Here is a 22,527-nt window from a genome sequence, read left to right on the forward strand (position 1 = left end):
AGGTAAATTAGTGAAATTGTTAAGGTAAATTATTCATCATTGTGAAAATGGATCTCACAAGACGAGTTTACTTCAGTATCGTGAACGTTATTCTCAAAGATACTCTTTGGAGTTTCTTGCAGAAAGAAATCTGGTTTTCTCGCCAAATTGGAATTTTTTAACTCGAGGAGCTGTAGTGCCAACTCCCGCTCGACATTTGTTTTCGGTGCCGGGCTTTCTTCCAAAATCCTCGCAACAATGTTACAACGGTGTTCTACATTCGTATTTGGCATAGCTCGTCTACGTTAAATCACACAATCTTGATTTCGATCGGAATTAAGTTTACGCGGTCTTGGTTTTTATCCGAATTTTATTTTCCATAGTTCAGTATTTCGTTACATTGCGGTTGGTAATGATTAATTAGAGGAAAGGATGTATGATAAATAATTATTTAACAAATTGGAAGCATTTTTATTTTTTATCAAATAAATGAGTCATTCGAATTAAAAATTGAGACTTGTCCGCCGCGTAGAAACGTTTGGTGGCGCCATCTCCCGGCGAACATTGGAAAGTGTTATCCCAAAGGCTATTTCACGGATCGTTCACCCACATAAAATAAACTTACTTATCAGAACGTCGACTTAAACATTGATATTGATTCTTTTCCAAACCTTAGGTATGATATATTATTCCATAAAAAAGAAAAAACAAATAAAATTCGTCGCGAAGAAAATTATTCTTTCGATCGAAAGTTTCTATTGTTGTTAATCTACGTTCAGTTGTCTGAAAGAACCTTGCAATCCTTCCAGTTCCGATAGAAATTTGGATTTAGATTCAGGTAGTCTGGCACTTTCATCAGTTCGACTGATTTTCTCTTCTCGTAAGTACCAATCTCTGTTCTTCTCGATTCTCTTCTTCCATGCGTCTAAAAACAATATTAATCTGTAACGAAAAATATTGTAACGCACAACGACTGTGTGGACGGTCTGTGTGCGTTATTGACGTCGATAGTTTCAAGCTCTCTGACAACTATACTTGACAGACTGCCGATAGAGATCGCTGTCGGTTAAAATAAAGCGAAGAAAACGATTATTCTTGGGGTAGAAAATATTGGCGTCTAGGAGGTCACTCCAATCACGTTACGAAAGCGAAGGTAGCATATCACACGATTCACAATTATGATAATAATTAACTAAAATATTTCTTTTCTTGTACAGAGTGTTCTCCAATGAACGATACAATCGAGAAGCAGATAATTCCACGTTAAAAAATATTTTTCGACAAAATTTCACTTTGCGGGAAATCGATAAACCGAACGTTGGTAAATTATAATAGTTATTATAATTATATCATAATTATACAACATTAGTAATTATGGTATAATTGTGCTCATTGCGGAACGCCCTGTGTACTTAAAGCTATCGATATAACGAACCATTCAACTCGTCAAAGGTACCAGCTTTGCCTCCCCACTCCTTTGGCAGTATATCTTTGTCCATAAAGGAATACAATTCCTCCCCACCACCACAGTGCACACGAAACTGTAAAAAGTATACATGTAGAACAAACTAACCGTCCCACGCGTTGTGCACGATTTCGTTCGTTGAATTCACTCACTTTTTGCACGAGTTTGTCCTTAAGAAGGGGATAGAATATATTGAGGATGCCTTCAATGAATGGTGGCGCGTGAAGGAAGTGAATTCTGTGCAGTCGTAACGGCATGCTGTCTTGCACAGCCAGCATCGATTTTCTGACGATACTCTGCGTCGGGCTGCATTTTGTGAAATGGACCACGCTGAACCCCTGAACGTGACACAATCCGAAATTTAGAATTCGAAACCTCTAGAAGGTTATGTTGGGTCATCCATTCGAAATATATAGATACAATTCAAAATATAGAATTTGAAACGTGTTGGATCATCTATTCGAAATATATAGATACTATCTGAAATATAGAATTTGAAACGTGTTGAGTCATCTATTCGAAATACATAGATACAATCTGAAATATAGAATTTAAAATCTCTAAAAGATTATGTTAGATTATCGATTCGAAATATATAGATATAATTCGAAATATAGAATTTGAAACATATTGGGTCATTTATTTGAAATATATATGTAGATACAATCTGAGATATAGAATTTGAAACCTCTAAAAGGTTATGTTGGGTCATCTATTCGAAATATATAGATACAATCCGAAATATAGAATTTTAAACCTCTAGAAGGTTACATTGGGTCATCTATTCGAAATATATAGAAAGAATGAAGCTTCTACAGGTTATCCTTCAACTATTGAAAATATATAACAAATTGAAGCTTCTGAAAATTTCTGTCGAAATATATAGAAAGAATAGAGTTTCTATCAGGTTGTCAGTTCGTCCGTTCGAAATCTACAAGTTGAAACTTCTAACAGGTTATGTACTTTTGACTATTGAAAATATATAACAAATTGAAGTTTCTGAAAGGTTCTGTCGATATATATGGAAAGAATAGAGTTTCTATAAGGTTATGTTAGTTTGTTCGTTCGAAATCGAAGTTGAAGCTTCTAGAAGGATACGTTCAATCGCCTATTGGGAAAAGTTCATTCACTTCGAACTTTCTTCGTAGAATTTTGGACGTATTGGTACCTCGAGATCGATGACCATAACGTTTGAGAGGCAATATTCTTCCATGAGACGAGCATCGAGGACCATAAGGATCCGTTTGGAAATCGTCTGGACGGAAAATTTCTCCACCGAGATGTTTCGCAAACGTAACACGGTTACACGGTGTCCATCTTTCGTCAACGATGGTAAAACAAAATAGTGTCTGAAAATGGATTAGAACGACACATGTTAAAAAATATTCGGAACTATAATTGGGACTATATTCTATTATAGTTGTTCGGAGAGTCATTTCGTTTTTTTTTGGTGAAAATGAAGCACGATTTTTTTAGAGTATATTTTCTTAAATTATATATTATCCATTTTGGAAAACGAAATCACTTTCCGAACAACCAATATAATTGGGACTATATTCTATATTGCTTGGACGAACTTTCACTCTATATTGCTTATTCGAAAGACAGAGAACAACAATACTTTATTCGAACAACAGATACGTAAAATCAGCGTATAGCAATTTAGTCGTGTGTAATTTACAAGTTTCAATTTGATTCGAATTTTCGTTCAACGAATCGGGATAACAAATTGTACTATCTCCTATAAACAAATAACGTTCCGTTATTAATGTTTCGTACGGATAACAAATTGTATTATCTTCTATAAACAAATAACGTCTCGTTCTTCGAAATTTGTATCCAAATAAAAATATTTCCTCTCTTTGTACATTCGTTTGATTCGTGCAAAGAGACGAGAACTACAGTGGTGGGGGTACCATCCCGATTGACCGCGAACGGCCAATAACTTCGGCCCACACTTCGCCGAATTGCTACCGCCGCGAAATAAAATGAAATAACACAAAATAAAATAAAATACGAAAACCTACACCGCTTCACAGCATTCTTGAATATCCTGTAAAAGTGGATCGCGTACAGCGAAAAATTCTGGAATGGAGGATCTCACGCTGAAGTATTGTTCCAAAATTAATTTACATCTCTCGATGCTGTTCTTGCACCCGAACAGAAATCTCTCGAGCCTCATGTCATCTGCAAACATACTCCACTTGGTTGGAAATTTCTGTACACGATTAATACCATGAAACAATCATTGGTCGTTAGACCAATTACATAGAAATTATTCTATGTAATTATCAATTACACTATCCTCGAATAGATAGAGAAAGTAACTTCGTATCGATTAAAATAAATTATAGTAGGCATGGGTCAGGTGATTCACCTATGTGATTGGGCAGATGAGGTTGCTTCGAGAGCCATTCGCGTATCGCCGTAACGTCCCGTTTCCTCATTTCCGGATCAGGTGGAACCTCTTCGTTGATGCGTTTCTGTTGGTCCACCGTTGGCGGTAAAAGAGTCATCGTCGTCTGTAAAAATAAATTTATTGGGTCATTCTATAAGTAACGTCTCTTATCGCACTTTAAACGAACACTTGAATCGCATCTCGACGATATGTTTATAGAAACTTTCTTGTTTATAGTTTCTTTCTATGTAGCTCAAAGAGTGCTCTCTCGACCATCTATCGACGTTCGATGGAGTTCGATCGAGATTTTTCAGTGGAAAAAAAATTTTCTTCCCGAAAAATTCTCGCCTCGGTGAACCTTTGCACTGTTGTCACAAGTTACGTTGCAACGACCAAAGAGTACTGAACATCTCGGAACATTAACAGCGTTCAACCGAAGGAAAAACTACACATGGCTTATCGCTACAACGCATTCAATATTGACGCACACCGGTCGCACACAGTTTTTCGAGCGAGTTGTTTGCGAACGAAGTCGGGATTTCTTTAATTCTCGCGGCAACGTGGACGTGGTTCGTTTATCTCGGATTTATTCGAAAACGGTCGAAAATGTTCCCGACACGAAAGAGGTTTCCACGAAACGCTCGATTCTACGTGGTTGACACGTCCTCGTCATCGCGAAATGATGTCATTGGGTGTTTGACGAGCTTTTAATTACGGAAACGATCGATAAAGAGAAACGTAAATAAGCAAAGGACGGTGACGAAGTGACTCTTCGTGATCTTTCGTTTTCTCCTTTGTAACTCTGACACCCCGAGCCACGAAGGTTTCGATTAGTGTGACCGTGTCAAGGACCCTGAGCGCTTCGAGTCGTTTCAAATAATAAGGGTCGAAGGGATCGAAGGTTGCGAAATAATTTTATAGATTTCCAAAATTTGAAAAATATTTGGAGGGTTTTGGAATTTTTTGGGGTATCGGGGTAATTGTCAGAAGTGTCAGGATTGTTAAGAATTTCAAAACTTGCAACACATTCAGGACTTTTATGGCAATGAAAATTCAGGACTTTTATGACAATGAAAATTCAGGACTTTTATGACAATGAAAATTCAGGACTTTTATGGGTATTGAAAGTTTAAAAATTGTTAAAAATTTCGTGACGATCAGAACCATCAGGAGTTGAAAAATTTGGAAAACGTTCGTGAAAATTAACGCTAGTACAATTATTTGGATTATTGGAATTATTCGGAGTTTTAAGCAGGATTATTACGAGTGTTTTAGAACTCTCGAGACATACATGGTAACGATTGCGTTGCACCATTTCTGAATGTTAACCGTCGACATTTTTGCAAGTCGATCAACATTCGTCGGCTTCACTTTAGTAGAAAGCTAGTCTCGACCCACGAAATACTCGGTTGTCGAAAATCGCTCGATCGAGCGACATACGTGAGCGAAATTAATTAGAATGGCGTGAAAATCGAGAAGGTTGCACTAGAGAAATCATCGATGGATATGAAACGTTAGAAATGGAAAAGGAAACCAGCTCTCTTTTAAATCGTCAAATTCACTTGTATAGAAAATTGCTTTCCTTAATTAAATTTCTTTCGCGGTGGAAGTTGCACGACGTTAGTATCGTTCACATTATCGCGTGGTTCGAAGTTCTAGATAAGAAGTTGAACTCGATTTGCATGACTTGTCAAGAAATACACTCTCGGTGTTTTCAAAAGTTTCGATATTTTTCTAAGTATCAGAAGTGACAGAACATTCAGGAATTTAAGAACTTTTAAAAGTGTCGAGACCTTTATAATTATTAGCAGTAACAAAACTTCCAGAAATTTCAGAATTTTCAATTCAGAACGTTCAGAACATTCAAGAGTTTCACGACTATCAGGACTATCAAAACAACGAAGACCACGAAGCATCGATAACTTAAAAAATTTTCAAGATTTTCAAGATTTTCAAGATTTTCAAGATTCTCAAGATTTCCAAGATTTTCAAGATTTTCAAAACTTTAAGAACTTTCGTTACCGAATTACAGCCGTTTTATTTTATAGATATTTTATAGATATTTTATAGATATTTTATAGATATATCATCGAGAAGATCGTCTCTTTAATATTACACTTGAAAACGATCGGAAGAAATTTCAGCGAGTAAAAAGAATTTCAGACGAAACACAAGATATCTATGAAAAATGAAATAAACATTGAACAAGTATTTTTTAAGTTTCTTACTCACTCGGTGTTAACGCGTGGACGTAGAATTCGAAGAACGAAAGACAAACACCGAAGTTTGAAGGAGAATCGCAAGTGTGTCACAAAGTGTGTTAAAAGTATACGCTGCGTGTGGCGTGCGGCGTCGAACTGCACACGTTTCCGTTTGCGCGATCTCTTCTAGCAGGTAACACACCGTGGTCCCCACCCATCACACACGAAAACCACGCTGGTACACCATAGGTGTTAGGAAAATTACCAAAACGTGCGGCTTGGTGCACGCACGATGACAGTGCCATTAGTATCGATACGTGACTGTATTCCATTTCGACTCACTTAACGTTGGAAAAAGAAACCTAAGTGTCTCGTGGGAACTGAACACACAAGGAGGATTCCGTTTAGGGTATTATATACAACCAACTACCTTATCAGGCTTACAAGGATCCTAAATTTACGTAAAAATAATCGAGAAACTTTGCAATCTCATAATTTTGTGCTCTCTTTAATAGCATTAATTGTTACTAATGCAATATTACTTCCGTTCTCACGTAGTGGTTGAAACGAGAAATGTTGAATATATACACTGAATTATTTCTTTAACTAGTGATAATTCTTATAAATGTCGAATATGTACTTGAATTTACACTATTATTTCTGATATACATTAAATTGTTTCTTTAACTATTCAGACACCCATAGTAGTGAAAATTCTTAAAAGTGTGAAATATGTATTTGAATTTACACTATTATTGATACACTGAATTATTTCTTTAACTATTCAGACACGCATAGTAGTGAAAATTCTTAAAAATGTCGAATATGTACTTGAATGTACACTATTATTGATCCACTGAATCAATGAATTATTTCTTTGACTATTCAGACACGCATAATGGTAAAAATTCTTACTGGAATTACTTAACAAGGAAATGAGTATTTTTAAATTCAATCCAGATTGTTGTGTAACTCGAATCGTATTTTACACTGAAAAAAAGAAAGAGGTTGATTCGAACGTTCCAAAATCCTCTTGTGCCGTTGCTCGCTCTAGCGAGTACGAAATGACATAACTCCATCGACGGAAGTTTGCAACATTTCGTCGATACCGGAAACCCTGACCGGGCTGTCAAATAATTATTATTCGTCTCCAGTTAAATTCTTAGAATTATCAGAAACGTGGTCGCGGTAGGTAACGAAATGAAAAGAATAAAACTAATTACGAAATGGTGGATTGTCTCACCATATGCAACAGTGTTTGTATAACCTGCATCTGGTGCATTCTGTTCTCCGCTTGGTAAGACACTTCTGAGGATAACTTTGCCTACTGAAACATGCCTTAACTCTTTGTTGCACGAATTTTGCGCTGTTTGACACAAAAGAAATTTTTTCACTGTTGGAAGATCAATTGTATTAGATCTGTTTGTGATTAAGAATTACAAGAGTACAACAATCGCTACAATTTGAGACCAAATAGGACAAATAGGACAAGATCAAGTAGGACAAGGACATATAAGACAAGGACAAGGACAAGGACAAGGACAAGGACAAGGACAAGGACAAGGACAAGGACAAGGACAAGGACAAGGACAAATAGAACAAGGTCAAATAGGACACGAGTTCGTCTAAATTTTTTTCATTGCTTTTCTTTTGCATTTAATCAAAGCTCCGCGTGTCACTGTGTATTATAAACGTTAAATAAGTATTTTTAAAATTTCTCACTCGCTCAGTGTTACATAAGAAAAAGTTGAACAGGAATCTGAACATTCGTAGCTTCCCAAGATTCGTCGGTGGTCCTCAAGAGGTCGACTCCAGCGACTATTGCGGATTGAAATTCTCTGGAAAAAAGAAAAAGATCTCGCGCCCCCTTCAGTGTAGCTTGAGCTCGATCGATGCACGAAACAACGAAATGAAATTCAACGGGCCATCGTCGAACGAAAGGCTTCGAAAATTTCACAAACAACGAAGATCCTCCATACAGAAACTATCCTCGAACGAGTGCTCTGTTTATTCGCGAAGAAAATCGAGCAATTCGCACATTTGCAAATCTTCAATTTAATATCTCACTCGAATCGACGAAGATGGAAACAGTTGCAAAATTTGCTCTTCGATCTTTCACAGATACACCAAACTGAGAGTAAACTCGACTTCGGTCAAAGATTTCTGAGATGGTAAACCTACACGGTTGTGTACCCCCTGTCTGTCAGTGGCTGATTAGTTCTTAGCTCGGAGAGAGAATATCCGCGGAATCTCTCTTTCTCAAATACGAGAGATACGTCAAAATAGAGGAGGTAAAAAACAGTCGAGTTTACTCTTAGTTTAAGTTTTCCGAGAAACGTGATGTAATTATACTCGTGTTATTCGAAAGGTTACAAGTAGCGGAGTTTGCTCGTGGATAATTGAAATTTTTTTTACATCGAATTTCGAAAGAATTTCCAGAATCCTTGAGAATTCTCCGAATTGAAGATTTTGCGTGGGTAAAATTAAGTTTGTATCTCGAGAAAATTCGTACGAACAACAAGACGTTTCTTTAAAGCACTATGCGTTCTAAAAGTCTGTGGACGATTGAAACAACGAACAATTCCGTAAATGTTCTTCTCGATGGTCCATAGTTGTAATAAATTGTGGTGGATCAACGTTTGGTGATCTGTTAAAAGACTCTCTTATTTATTTTGTGAAATTCGATCGAATTGGGTCTGAAGCACCGATGTGGAATCATTAGTCGGGATCTCGGACTTTGCCTCGCTGCCAGAATCGAATCTCTTCTCGCCATTTGGTTTAGTTTTCAAGTCCTTGATGACCAATTTGGTGGCTGCCAAGTCGGTGTCGTTGTCGATGATTTGCACAATCTTCTGCACGGTCGAGTACTCCATCACCACCGCCGATTTTCCATCGTTAAAAGTCTGCGACGCCTCCGATGCCCTTATCTTGTTTTCAAGGTCCCAGGTTCCGATCGTCTCCCTGTAACAATGACAGTCAAGTGTCTGTTTCGAGGAAATACATCGAAGAAAAAGAAAAAAATATTCTAGAATTAAAGATTTACTCGAGAACAAGGTACAATAACGAGATAATCTTGAGATAATTTCTGAATATTGTTTCTCGAATGTGTCCCGAAGAAATACAATATTGAAAAAAAAAATATTCTAGAATCAAAGATTTACTCGAGAACGAGGTACAGTAACGAGATAATCTCTGAGAATTGTTTCTCGAAGTTGTCTCGAAGAAATACATTGAAAAAAAATATTTTAGAATTAAAGATTCATTCGAGAACAAGGTATAGTAACGAGATAATCTCTGAAAATTGTTTCTCGAAGGTGTTTGCAATCTTATTAAAAAATTCGTCAGTGTAAAACTATTATATATATACACGAAACGTTATAGTTAATTTTAGAACGATTACGGAACGACGTGTTACAAGGAGGTCATTTGTTCCTCGCTGACCATCGATGCTTGTTTCAAATTTGAATTGGATTTCGTCTTCAGCTTCGACGTTCTCTTATTCTTATTTTCGCGACTGATCACCGAGTTCGATTTGCTACGTTCCATAGAGCTCGATTTAATCCTTTCGAGCGATCGTGGTCCAGAGTTCACTGTCTGCTTCAATGCACCGCATCCTCCATCCTCGTCCCTGGTGTGTCCAGGAGGTTTCTTCGTGGCTTTGCAGGTAGACGAGTACTTCATTTTCGTCGGTGAGTCCCTCGTTGGCTGAGAGTTTGTGTCTTTTTTGAAACAGCACCGATGACTTCGATATTGCCACCTGTCGAGCATCGATACGATTCAACAGAGAACGAACCAGGTGTCGCAGCGATGATTACCATAACGCGCAGGTGGTCACTGTTGAACTGAACATGAACAAACAGTTCAAAACTGTCAGCACTATCAGCGGCTCCAACATGATCTCCTCGTGTCAGAATCCGCCCAGCTACGATGACTTCGACTGGTCCAGCGAAATTTGGAAACGTCAATCGAAACGGAACACACCGATACGGACTAGCGGCGCTGCGTTCGTTTGTAAAATATCTGACGAACGACTGGAAAAACTATCGAGACACGATTTCATTGTGATTGAAAACGATCGTTCAATAATGGAAAATCTTCAAATACGGTAACGTTTCGTTATAACGTCGCATCGGTACCTCTGTAAAGCGCACCGAAGCATTCTTGATACTGTTTCTACTGATGGATTTAAAACTAACCGACTGGAGAAAGTTCGAAACGATATTATGCATAACTTAAAAAATTTTTCTTGCTTTTTATCTTCCAGAGAGTGGTAACAATGGATTGGTGAGGTTGTGACGAAAAAAATGAGCACAAATATGACTTTGTTTAAACTATTTTGAATTGTATGCAGAAATAAGTTTCTTAAGAGTGATTTACGTGTAAGGGAAGTTAGTTGGAATATAGTTGCGTTTGGTCTGATTTTTAGCGAGAGAAGATTATCGAGAAATTTCTCGACGATACTTTCGTATTTATTCTTCTGCTTGCTTCTAGTGGAAAAAGTATTCTAAGCCACGTTTACTCGCGACTGGACGATAGAATTGGTATCGAGACGATTGAGGAATGGTATTAAATATTCGTCGAATTTTTACTCGGAATATTTCACTGGAATAATTTTACTCCAAAATATTCGTCGAGTTTCCTTCAATAATTTGTACACAGTGGTAATTTCTTTATCAATTTACTAAACCAATAATCGACAGAATTAAATTTCACTAGCTAATATATTGGCAGAGAATCTATTGTGTTGTTCGGAAAGTCATTTCGTTCTTTGGTGAAAATGAAACACGATTTTTTTCTAGTGTATAAACTCTAAAATTATATTAACGTAGTTAACAACGTAATTATATAACTACGTTAATATAATTTTAGAATTTATACGTAGTTAATACAATTACGATAATATCGTAAGAGTGTATAAACTCTTAAATTATATATTCTCCATTTTGGAATACGAATTTACTTTCTAAACAACCCAATAATTAAAACACCGTTGGCAATTTACAGTACCCACACATCACGTGTTACTAAAATGACACATAATTGTGAAAAATTGCCAAATGTTTCGATACGGATTGCAATGTATAGAAAGGAGGTATAAAAAAAAGAAATGAAAGAGAGAAGAGAGGAGGAAATTATATTCGAGGGGGAATTCTAGAGGTGGAAGAGTGTACAGATTACGGTAGCTGTCGACAGGGGTAGCAGGCAAATCGCTCAACCCCATAGAGACGTAGATTTTCCCTCTACGGGGTTCCTTCTGGCAGCTCTTTGGAGGAGAGGCGACACAATGCTGTTGGCGTAAACCACAAATATATATATACATATATACATACCATAAATATATACATACACATACCATAAATATATACATATACATACTACAAATGTATACGTACACATACCACAAATGTATACGTACACATATGAAAACGAAATCTCTGTATCCCAGACAAGGCGCATCTGTGTGATACGTTATAATGATGACATTACGCATTGCGTACGTGTCGTCGGGTCTCGGTTTTACGGTTCACCGAACGTCACAATGCAAACAACGTCGGGACCACCCTCGGTGATCTCGCGCGTTCTCACCACCTGCCGCGTGACCGACCGACTCGATTTATTTATTCCTCCCCGACGTCAAACTGGACAATTAATAGCGTTAACTCGGTACAGGCGAAACGCGCGACGTGCGAATTCCTTTGCGGTTGGGTCAAATTTTTTTACGCAGACTCGAGTGAAAAATCGTCTCTAAGGAGAGATTTTTCCTCGGCGAAACTGAAGAATTTTTTAAACTTTCCTAAACTTTCTTGTTTGAAACTTTCCGTTCGAGTTACTTAAAATTTTCGTTATTAGATAGGAATTTTGAAAAAATATTTCTTTTTTTGTACCGTAGGAATTTTATTTAAGTAAATAGCGGTGGTGGTGGTGAAATAAAAGTGAATAAAATTGTAGGATATACGTGTATCGAATGATGTAGTTGTAGGAACAACGTATTAACGAAACACACAATTAATAACTACGCTGATTATGCTGACTACGCTGATCGCCCTGACCGCGCTGACTGCAGCTGACCACGCTGACCGCGTTGACTACAGCTGACCGCGTTTACCGCGCTGACTGCAGCTGACCACACTGATCGCGCTGACTGCAGCTGACCACGCTATTCTTATTTCACGTTGACTGTCGCGCGCGTTTCCAATGAAATTTCCGTCAGCATAGAAGCGTAAAGAAACGTAAAAGCGTTGACGGTTTAAAAAATTGCAAAGGGAATACAGTAAATAGTAGAATTCAAGAATTATTAGCTTCGAAACTATTAGGATTGTCTGAAGATACAATGAAACCTTGTCTTCGACGGAGTCAGCATAATATCGCTGTAAATATTAGTAGAATTCGAGAATTATTAGTTGGAAAACTATTAGGATTGTCTGAAGATACAATGAAACCTTGTCTTCCACGGAGTCAATATAATATCGCTGTTTGGAAAAATGATTCTGGAATAAGCATTGGACGTGCATGCAACTTTGTTATGTAAATAAAAAACGTCGAATGGACCGATCAAATGTTTGAGACAATTTAAAGAAAACTTATTGTCCAAATCGTCTTGACCAACCTCAACTTTGTATAGAATTCTTTCAAGTTTTCCATTCTGAATAATTTTCTTCATAAACCATTTTCATATTACTCAACTTTCTGTAGAATTCTTTCAAGTTTTCCATTCTGAATAATTTTCTTCATAAACCATTTTCATATTACTCAACTTTGTGTAGAATTCTTTCAAGTTTTATATTCTGAATAATTTTCTTCCTAAACTATTTTCATGTTACCCAACTTTGGGTAGAATTCTTTCAAGTTTTTCATTCTGAATAATTTTCTTCATAAACCTTTTTCATATTAATTTTTTAACAATTCATTAATTTTATCACATCCTGCGGAATATATTTTCATATAAGTGATCCTTTGTAAGTAGCCAAATAAGCGTCACTCACAATCAGATACATCAGTCAACATGTTAAATATGAACGCATAGATGTCACTGCAGATTATTTTCTATTAAATTGAAGGAGTGAAACAGTTAGAAAATAAATACAAGAAAAGACACTTTTCCTACACGTATTCATTTCACATGCTACATTTCAAATCGTAGGCCTCGGTGACTTCTTTTAAGAAATATTCCCTAATAGCACAGAACCGTGCGAAAATCCTCGTAACACGAGCGTTCTCAAGCATCTTCGTGAATTATTGCCCGGTCTTTCATTCTGTGGACGTCTTCCCCGCGCGTGAAGATTCCTTTTTCAATTCGAGGAGATTCGTCCCACGTATAATATCGCGGTCACTTGTCCCATTGAAACCGGTGACCGCAGACTTTTCTTCGCGAGCCCTCAGCCGTAAAAGAAGCGTCTTCTAGCGACCGTCGCGATCATACGTGTCACGCTATTTTTCCGTACATCGAGAGTCATGTCCTTTTCTCGTGGCTGCCCAATTTATTGGCCACGGTGCCATTGTCGCGCAGACCACACACCTCGAAACGACACCTTTATGAACTACCGCGACAATCGCGATTATCAACCATCCACGCTTCCCGCTATTCCTTTTCTCTATTCCCTTTTTCTACTCGTCTCGGTCTCTTTTTACTCCTTAATAATTCCACCACCCCTGGTTATCACAGGAAACGAATCCTTTGCTATTCGAGTATCTTTTTTTGACCAGGGTGCCCTAGACAGCCGAGAGAAGTAATATTTTGGAAAAGATTGTAGATGGAGAAAAATATTGCATAACATGGGACAAAGTTAGATGGTTTAGAATAGAGCATATTCAGTCATTTTTACGCGTTAATAAATTTGAAAAATTCCTCTCGTTGTGCTATCAAATTTTTATTTGTAAACCTTGCATATAATATATTGGATTGTTCGGAAAGTCATTTCGTTTTCCAAAATGGAGAATATATAATTTAATAAAATGTTTATACACACTAAAAAAATTATGTTTCATTTTTACCAAAAAAAACGAAGTGACTTTCCGAACAACCCAATAAATGGAAGAACACATTAAGATCAGATGGCTGTTGAAACATTGAACGTGCCTAGACAGCGAAGAGAAGCTATATTTTTAAAAAGTTTGTAAATAGAAAAAAATGTCATGGAACAAAGTTAGATGGTTTAGAATAGAGCATATTCGATCATTTTTACGCGTTAATAAATTTGAAAAATTCTTCTCATTGTGCTACAAAATTTTTATGTCTAAACCCTGCGTACAATACAAATAAAAGAACACATTAAGATCAAATGGCTTTGAAAACAGTGAACGAAGTTAAATCACACCAAAAGCAGTACAATTTTAAAACAATTACTGCTATGGTAAATGCAGAAGCAGACAATAAGAGAACACGAACAATAATCGTTTCAATGGAGACATGACAAACGTGTATTGAATTTTTATTTCGATCTCCGTTTCTTGCTCACGGTTGGTCGAAACTTCTCAATGGTAAACGTCGATGTCGTTCGTTTACCCCGATCGTTTCACAAGGAAACGTTCCCGATGGAAAATAAGTCGAGATGGGTAATTACAAGGACGCTTCGGGACGCGACAATGCGGTCCCGGGAGAGACGTCGGGTCGTCAATCGTCGTGACGTATCATCGTTGGTTCATTGAGCAGAAGCATGGTACGCTTCCTAGCCTCTTGCAATGGAAAGAAGGGGACGAGGACGATTCGTTTGGCCGTAACGAAGCAATTTTCCACGGCTGGTAGCCGGGATGAATGAACGTGGAATTGAACGCTGACTCGTGCACTTTCACGCGCGGTCACTGACGACGACCTGTTCGCACTTTTGCGATCTTCATTGAAAAACTCGATCCTCGATGGTTCATTCATGGGTACCACGGAGGATTGTGAAAGGTACGCGAAAACGTTACGATGACGACGCGTCCGTAAAGTTTTCGCGATGTCCTTTCGACGACGTATTTGGCAACCGATGGAATCGAGTTCAATGTGTCGTTCTCGAATGCGAGTTCCGCATGTAGGCTGGGAACTACTTGGAAATTTTACCGATAGATCGAAATTACATTCGTATAGGATTGTTTTTGTGTAATATTTAAATGTAATGGATTATTTCTATCGTGTGGAAGGGTACATCGTTCGTATGGATTTGGTTACTTGAAGGAATGTGATAGAAAGGTTTATATCGTTGTAAGATAAGTATTTCTAAGTAGAATAACCACAAATTTATTAATATTGATAAAATTTTACCAATTAATAGATGAAATTTTACCGATAGATCGATATATTCGTATAGGATTCTTTTTATGTAATATTTAAATGTAATAGATTATTTCTATCGTGTGGAAGGGTACATCGTTCGTATGGATTTGGTTACTTGAAGGAATGTGATAGAAAGGTTTATATCGTTGTAAGATAAGTATTTCTAAGTAGAACAACCTCCAATTTATTAATATTGATAAAATCTTACCAATTAATAGATGAAAATTGTTAAATGCTTCATTAATTACACCGATCATATGTATTTGGTTACTTGGTGGAATGTAATGAAAAGGTTTATGTAATATTTTTGATGTAATAGATTATTTCTATCATGTGGAAGGATACACCAATATATATTTGGTTACTTGGGATATGATGAAAAGATCAGTATTGTTGTAAGATCAACCATCAATTTATTAATATTGATAAAATCTTACCAATTAGTAGATGAAAATTGTTAAGCACTTTATTAACTTCTAAAATCACCCTTTATAGAAGAATCAGTAAAGACTGTATAGTACTAATGCACAATTTGGTGAAATGTGGGGACATTTATCGTGTAACATGAGTATACCAAAAATTAAATTATTCATATTTTTCTACATTAGCAATTTTTTTTCATTCTCTTTTTGAATTGTAAAGGGCCATGGGGATTACTCCCCCCATTTTAGAACTGACCTGGTATAATTGTTACCTCAGTAAAGACTGTATACTACTAATGCACAATTTGGTGAAATGTGGGGACATTTATCGTGTAACATGAGTATACAAAAAATTAAATTATTCATATTTTTCTACATTAGCAATTTCTTTTTCGTTCTCCTTTTGAATTGTAAAAAGGCATAGGGATTACACCCCCCACTTTAGAACTGATCTCGTACAATTGTTCGTATTCAATTGTTTACAAACCCTCCTCGTTATCTTACATACGACTTGGGTTATCATTCTCTAAACACTATCTCATTCTATGGGTCATGTCAATTCGTTCTACCGATAAGACCATCACGTGCTCCACTTTTTTAATAGTTCTGTAATCGAACCAATATCATTGAAACTTTGTCTCTCGAATCGTAACAATACGGTTTATTTATCGTCTACAGGTCATTTTCTCATCGAAAATTTTCCAATTATGCACTGCGTAACGCTGTCATGTGATAAATAAATGTTACTCGTACAACGATAATACCTCAGCCAGACACAATAAGAATTTTTCATTTAAAATTAATACAGTCGTTGTTTGGCGATCGTCAGTATTAAATTAGTAACAACTTATCGTTTCTTCCTCTTTTTTCCTGAAACTTCCTTCTTTGGTTTATGTTTCAAAACGACCTTCTTCTCTTCCTTTTTCTCCAACTCGACTCTGGGAACCTCTGAAGCTGTTTGAGCCGCTGAAAGAATCGGTGGTTTCGGAGTTCTGAGCTCCAACTCAATGTTCTTTTTAGGTTCATCGGAGTTAGGTGGCTTTTTCTTCACCCTTAACACAAACACATTCTGATCTCCGTCCGTTACACGATCAGTGTGCACTTCCTGTTCCCCTGGATGATCCAACACGGGGTAAATGGTGAACGTTCTACACTGGTCGTTCGTGTTTGGCCCTCCTCTACATTGGCCAATCTGGGAAGAAAAAGCAATGGCAAAGTTATCGATTTTTGAGACAAGTTTCGTGCTAACAACGTGCAAAGTTATCAATTTTTGAGTCAAGCTTCGTGCAAACAACGTGCAAAATTATCAAGTTTTGAGACAAGCTTCGATCCAAAAATTCAAAACGACACTGAACCCCTTCGTACCCAGCTTGAACGTTGAATTAACATTGGAACGAATAATTTTATTTGTTACGATAAATAGATATTAGCGTGGAAATAAATAAAAATTGCTAAACACACAGAAATGCTCAATATTAATTTTCTTTTGGAAATATTTTTCAATTTACAATAATTTACACGGAAGTAGAAGTTTATTGTTACAAGTAATATTTTTATACCTGGTAAGTGATTCCTTGAGACATGGTTTTGGTGTCCTCAGGCTTGGATAGATCAGACCTGGACTCCACACGGAACAGGATTCGATTGTTATCGAGACCCTTTAATATTTTGGGCCCCTGGTTACTGCTGGGCCTCTGTATCTCCACCACGTCGCAGTCGCAAGGCGGCTCCCAGTCGCGCGATTTCTTCGATTTATTTTTATTCCTTTCCATGCGAATTATCAACTGATTCCCGATCATAGCTGTTCCGATCTCTCGATAATACTTCGAGGAATCATCCTTTGGCTCTTTCGATGGACACTTGGCTGCCATTGGTGGACAAGCGTACATCCTCGAACGAGTGTTTCGCAAAAATACTCTTGCATAGATTTTGAAACCAATTGTAATCGAAACTTGGAATTTAGGGACGACGAAGTCAAGTATACGATTCTCCTGGCAATCAATTAAACAATTAACAATAGAATTGTAACTTAACTCGTTCAACTAATTAGTTTTCGATCCTACGTGAAAAAATATCGAAACTCAACCTAGATAACTGCACGGTAAGGACTATACTTTTATCCAAAAAAAAAGTAACTAATTAACCTTCGAGAAAGGAAAACAGAAGATAAAAATATACATTCTGCATAAGTACTTGGTACTCATAAAAATGAAAAAAAAATATAAATTTCTTCTCCCATTTCGTTAAAGATTGACTCGTCACTCGAATACTTAAATTCTTCCTGTACGGTTATCTAGGTTAAGGTTCGACATTCGATCACAATACATTCAACATTCACCGAGATTTACATCGACCGAATGAACCAGGTTAACCCATGCTTCTCTTCCAATTTTTACCTCAGAGACGACGATCCATCGAACACATTTTCCCAAGAAGGTAGTAAACGGTGGTCCATTGACCGATCGTGAAATCGATTCGTTCACGGCACTCGTGAGCCCAGATACCTTCAAGTTGCCCAGCCATGTCTGTCATGGGACCCTCTCCAACGACCTAAAACACAATTCGAACCTACCCGTGATGTCAAACCAAGGTTCAATCCTCCTCCGACGAGATGAACGTTAATCGAGGAAGATGATAGTAGCAACTCACAGATGCGGGTGTCTGCGCAAAGAGGAGAAACCACCGTGTTCGCCATGTTGCGCTCTTGGTAAGAGAAAAGGACCCAAAGGGCAAGAATCGCGTGAAAAATTGTCGAAGAGATCAACGAACGACACGTCAGAGTGCTGTCCAGTCGAATCCAAGGGCAGTGTTAAGTTCTCCGCTCGGAAGATTCGTTCAGAGATCGTTGAGAAGGGATTGCCCTACAAGGAACTAGAGGCCATCGTGAACGAAAATCGTATGATAATCAGGATCCAGAAGGAGTCAGTTAAGGACGAGTACGATCCTCCCTGCGACTGCCACGAGGAGGACCAATCAGGTGGTCGGAGTGAGGAGCACGTGGTTGAAGAACAAGATTCGGAGAATCGTACGGTGACGGTGTACCCTCAGGTGCAATCGCGTTTCGAGAACACGGAGAAGGTCGAGGTGAACAAGAAGACCGAGGAGGAAGAGGAAACCATCGAAACGGTCAGCGTTGAGGAGAACCCGAACATATTTCTTTTAAGGGTGAAGAAGAAGTCCAGAGATGGTGAAACGGTCGCTTTGGAGTTCAAGGCACCTCGAGCTTGGTCCAGGGAGAAACGAATGGAGTTTTACGAGCGTGTGCACCAACCCTCGATTGTGAAGAGCGAAGAGGTTGTGGATGCACCGAAGGGAACTGGTAAGAAGGAATCAAAGAAGAGGAAAAAGAAAGAAAAAAGAAAGAAACAGTGATAGATAAAACGTCTCGATTTTGTTAGGAGGAGGAGGAAGTATCAATTTTTCCAAGCTCTGTTTTTATTACCACTGAACTGAAATAAATGTTGATAAAATTCACTTTGTAATGATTCCAAGTTAATGACTCTTGTTATTGAATGACACCCTTGGTAGTGTGATAATTTGTTACAATGCAAAAATTACAAACTGATACGTGTGTAGTGTGTATGTGTGTGTCTATGTACTGTGTAAGTTAATAATAATAACTAGACACCTTTATTAAAATATTGGTAGATAAAAGCTGTCTACCTAGTGTTTACGATAGTTAATCCTTCGCACTCGAAGCTTTTCTGTTATTAGAAACTAGCACCTCGATGAAATCGTTCAAATCGATTTAAATTAATTTAAATTAATTACACGTAAATTTTTCAGGAACATTTTTATTTCAACATTTCATATACATATGTTTACATCTTACAAGAATGGAGTAATTGAATTTTAATTTCAATTCCAAACCACGATGGTTTTCCCAATTGGAGAAAGTACATCGAATTAAATGGCGATCGAGGATCGTCTCTCGAGTGGAAAGGATTAAAGTATTGTACTTTCGGTATTGGACAAAGATGTGTTAACAAAATGAGATAATCGATACAAAATAAGTCACGTATTTGAACTAGGTGGTTAGAACAAAAATAATACAATAACGAGTAATTGTCTAGTTACATTATTCGAAAAGAAAGCACGTGTATAAATATTCAAATTAGACTGAAAGTTTAGGTAAACAAGTGTACATTATTTCGTTCCAATAGTCATCAGCTGTGGTTCCAAACTAGAATTATTTCGTCCAAATTTTGCCTTCGTATTATTTATATGATTTATAAATAATATGGATTTATATTATTGTCTAATAAAGGATTGGGTAAATTTAAAGAATAGAATATAATATATATATATATATATATGGATTGGGTAAATTTAAAAAATTATAAGAATTATAAGAATAATTTATAAGAATTATTAAAGTATATATATATATATACTTTAATAATTAATAAATATATATATATATATATATATATATATATATTATATTCTATTCTTTAAATTTACCCAATCCTTTATTGGACAATCATATATATATATATATATAAAGCTACTCCTTCGCCAGTCGAGGCGTTAATTACCATAACGAATTGAGCTTCCAGATCGTTTCGGAACGAAGTGGCTGAGCAAAGAGATTCTTCTGGCCCCCCATTCAAGCAATTTGCCTCGGGCCAGGTATACCCTACAGGATCGATGGGACTTAACTGCCCACGGAACGATGCGACAGGTGCCGAACGCGCCCCATTCTGGGCGTGGGGCACCTTAATGCTCCGCCATTGATCTATTTCGTGTTGAATAGATTTCAAGAAACTCGCCAACGGTCCCGAACCGCCGACTTTTCGAGAGCTAAGCTCTGTTACATAATTACCGGTAATTTACGACACTTCGTGCGGCATCGTCGCGCGCGAAACGGGGAGAAATTTTCATCGCGCGAAATTTTTATCCGCGTTGTAAATTTATTTGCGAATGAATAAATACATTTATCGCGAACAGTGATGTAAGAATCGTTCGTAGAATATATTTCGTGAACTAGCGCAGAGACGTTAATATATAATTTTTCATAAATGATGGTGTCCATTCTATTATATATGGATTTAGCGTAGTTTCTTACACTCGTGTAAACGATGATTGTGTGAACTATTTATTTCTTTCTCGAGGAGGAACAACTTTTGTTCAAACGAATAGTGTCGAGAGAATACCTCTGTATTCTAATGATGGTGACATCTGCACGCGTAGGAGAGAATAAAAAAACAAAAGGAGATCTAGACTGTTATATGGCGAGCACGAGTGTGGCCACGTGTAAAGAGTACCGTGTGAATATTAGTAACATTAAGTATAAAGTATGAAATATATATAATAAATATATAAAACTACAGTGCATATTTTTCTTCAAATAGAGATTGGATGAATGATATTAATGGAATTGTGTCTTCAAAAGTTCCCTTTAAGAACAGTTATACACTCAGAGAGTCAGGAAAATGAGCATTGTTTAGTAACTTTTTACAAAAATGAAAGAGTAACGAATGAAAAGATTCTCCATCAAATATTCACAATATATATCTTTATTGTAAAAACTTTAATATAATTCTAAGATGTTACGAATATAATGTAACATTAAAAAAAAAAAGAAACCAGGTATCGTTTCAAAAGTATTTTCAATTCCATTCAAAACTTCGACTAAATAGCAGTCTCGAAGTATTGGGTTGTTCGTAAAGTAATTTCGTTTTCCAAAATGGATAATACATAATTCGATCAAATGTTTACACGCTCTAAAATGAATCGTGTTTCATTTTCACAAAAAAAAAAAGAAACGAAATCACTTTCCGAACAACCCAACATTTACAACAATTTTTCATCGCCTACTGTAACATCTCCTCAATGACCACTTCTTCCCAAAATCTTGCAACAAGTCCTTCCAAAGTCCACGTGAAAAACGCCAAGAATGAGGCAAAGGAATCCTCGCGACTCTTTTCTCTCGTCCACGTTGAACGAAGGAAACCAGAATCGGAGAAAAAAAATCTTCGAGAAACCTCCGAAGCGATTCTCACGACCAAAGTTTCGAGTCAGGTGCTCGTATGAATGGACCGGGACATCGATCCCATTCATTGTAAGGTTGGAGAGGGGGGAGTACTGCACCCGCCCACCGGGGTCCCATTTTTTCACGTCAGGGAATTAAAAAAAAAAAAAAAAAAAAGAAGAGAGGGGTTGTGAAAAAGAAAAGAAATACCCTGTAAAGCAGCCAGAGAAGTGGACAAGAGCCACCGACGAAAGAGAGATGATATTTCAGCGGAATGTATCACTTGACGTGGAGTCGTCTAGGAATTCTGTGTCGTGGGAGGGCTCGTACACTCGCTGTGTGCATAACGACGATCGTTGAACAGAGGGAAAACGCAATTTCTGTTTCAAAGGGGGTCGATCGTGGGCGTAACTGAACGAAGACCGTTGTCGAATAGGTGTAACGGACGAGAAACGTCGATCGCAGGTAGAATCGATGCCACTTGCGGTCGCGGGACGATTATTCTCGCTTACGAGGCTCGGAGTTAACGATTCAGACTGAACCACACCGTACAATTGCAAAAGTGCATCGTTGTATTCACTCCTCGAGGTGATAAACTCGGGGAGGTAATTTTCTCTGAAAGGAAATATGTTATCGGATTGTTTGAGGAAGGAGAATACATCGAGCTTTTACAACGGAATTTTAGCGAATTGTAACCATACGAAATACAGAAAATTGAAAAGTGTTCGAGTCGAATTTGTCCATATAACGATATTAAATGGTGTTGGAAACGGTGAGATTAAAGTTGCTCAAATTACACCCGTTCCAGTTGGAATTTTAGCGAATTGCAAACATA

The 22,527-nt window shown here is 37.3% G+C and overlaps 4 protein-coding genes across 4 annotated transcripts; 1 reads left to right on the forward strand and 3 right to left on the reverse strand.

The window, feature by feature from the left end:
• Positions 1–374: 374 nt before the first annotated feature.
• LOC143145763 (alpha-tocopherol transfer protein-like) lies at positions 375–6,214 on the reverse strand. Its single transcript, XM_076309474.1, has 7 exons — positions 6,075–6,214; positions 3,822–3,966; positions 3,472–3,631; positions 2,613–2,793; positions 1,597–1,782; positions 1,415–1,520; positions 375–904 (listed from the first exon to the last, which is right to left on the reverse strand). Exons 2-7 carry the CDS (start codon positions 3,958–3,960, stop codon positions 744–746), a joined length of 933 nt encoding a protein of 310 aa, XP_076165589.1. The 5' UTR covers positions 3,961–3,966; positions 6,075–6,214; the 3' UTR covers positions 375–743.
• Positions 6,215–7,775: 1,561 nt separating this feature from the next.
• On the reverse strand, positions 7,776–9,938 carry LOC143146101 (uncharacterized). The gene is made up of 4 exons (XM_076310111.1): positions 9,859–9,938; positions 9,459–9,800; positions 8,780–9,004; positions 7,776–7,881 (listed from the first exon to the last, which is right to left on the reverse strand). Exons 1-4 carry the CDS (start codon positions 9,936–9,938, stop codon positions 7,776–7,778), a joined length of 753 nt encoding a protein of 250 aa, XP_076166226.1.
• A 6,627-nt stretch (positions 9,939–16,565) lies between these two features.
• Positions 16,566–17,607, reverse strand: LOC143146102 (uncharacterized). The gene is made up of 2 exons (XM_076310112.1): positions 17,278–17,607; positions 16,566–16,910 (listed from the first exon to the last, which is right to left on the reverse strand). The coding sequence occupies exons 1-2, from the start codon at positions 17,605–17,607 to the stop codon at positions 16,566–16,568; spliced, it is 675 nt and encodes a 224-aa protein (XP_076166227.1).
• Positions 17,608–18,128: 521 nt separating this feature from the next.
• LOC143146103 (uncharacterized) lies at positions 18,129–19,090 on the forward strand. The gene has a single exon (XM_076310113.1). The coding sequence runs from the start codon at positions 18,350–18,352 to the stop codon at positions 19,088–19,090; it is 741 nt and encodes a 246-aa protein (XP_076166228.1). The 5' UTR covers positions 18,129–18,349.
• Positions 19,091–22,527: the final 3,437 nt, after the last annotated feature.

Source organism: Ptiloglossa arizonensis, chromosome 4, assembly GCF_051014685.1.
Source record: "Ptiloglossa arizonensis isolate GNS036 chromosome 4, iyPtiAriz1_principal, whole genome shotgun sequence".
Lineage (NCBI taxonomy): Eukaryota > Metazoa > Arthropoda > Insecta > Hymenoptera > Colletidae > Ptiloglossa > Ptiloglossa arizonensis.

Coding starts and splice junctions, on each gene's coding strand:
- LOC143145763 (XM_076309474.1), bottom strand. CDS start 3,960: ATGACTCTTTTACCGCCAACGGTGGACCAACAGAAACGCATCAACGAA. Junction 3,632..3,821: donor TCATCTGCCCAATCACATAG/GTGAATCACCTG, acceptor GTATGTTTGCAG/ATGACATGAGGCTCGAGAGA. Junction 2,794..3,471: donor CAAGAATGCTGTGAAGCGGT/GTAGGTTTTCGT, acceptor ATCCATTTTCAG/ACACTATTTTGTTTTACCAT.
- LOC143146101 (XM_076310111.1), bottom strand. CDS start 9,938: ATGTTGGAGCCGCTGATAGTGCTGACAGTTTTGAACTGTTTGTTCATG. Junction 9,801..9,858: donor GTGACCACCTGCGCGTTATG/GTAATCATCGCT, acceptor GATGCTCGACAG/GTGGCAATATCGAAGTCATC. Junction 7,882..8,779: donor GATTCTGGCAGCGAGGCAAA/GTCCGAGATCCC, acceptor TCTTTTTTCCAG/AGAATTTCAATCCGCAATAG.
- LOC143146102 (XM_076310112.1), bottom strand. CDS start 17,607: ATGTACGCTTGTCCACCAATGGCAGCCAAGTGTCCATCGAAAGAGCCA. Junction 16,911..17,277: donor CTCAAGGAATCACTTACCAG/GTATAAAAATAT, acceptor TTTTCTTCCCAG/ATTGGCCAATGTAGAGGAGG.
- LOC143146103 (XM_076310113.1), top strand. CDS start 18,350: ATGATAGTAGCAACTCACAGATGCGGGTGTCTGCGCAAAGAGGAGAAA.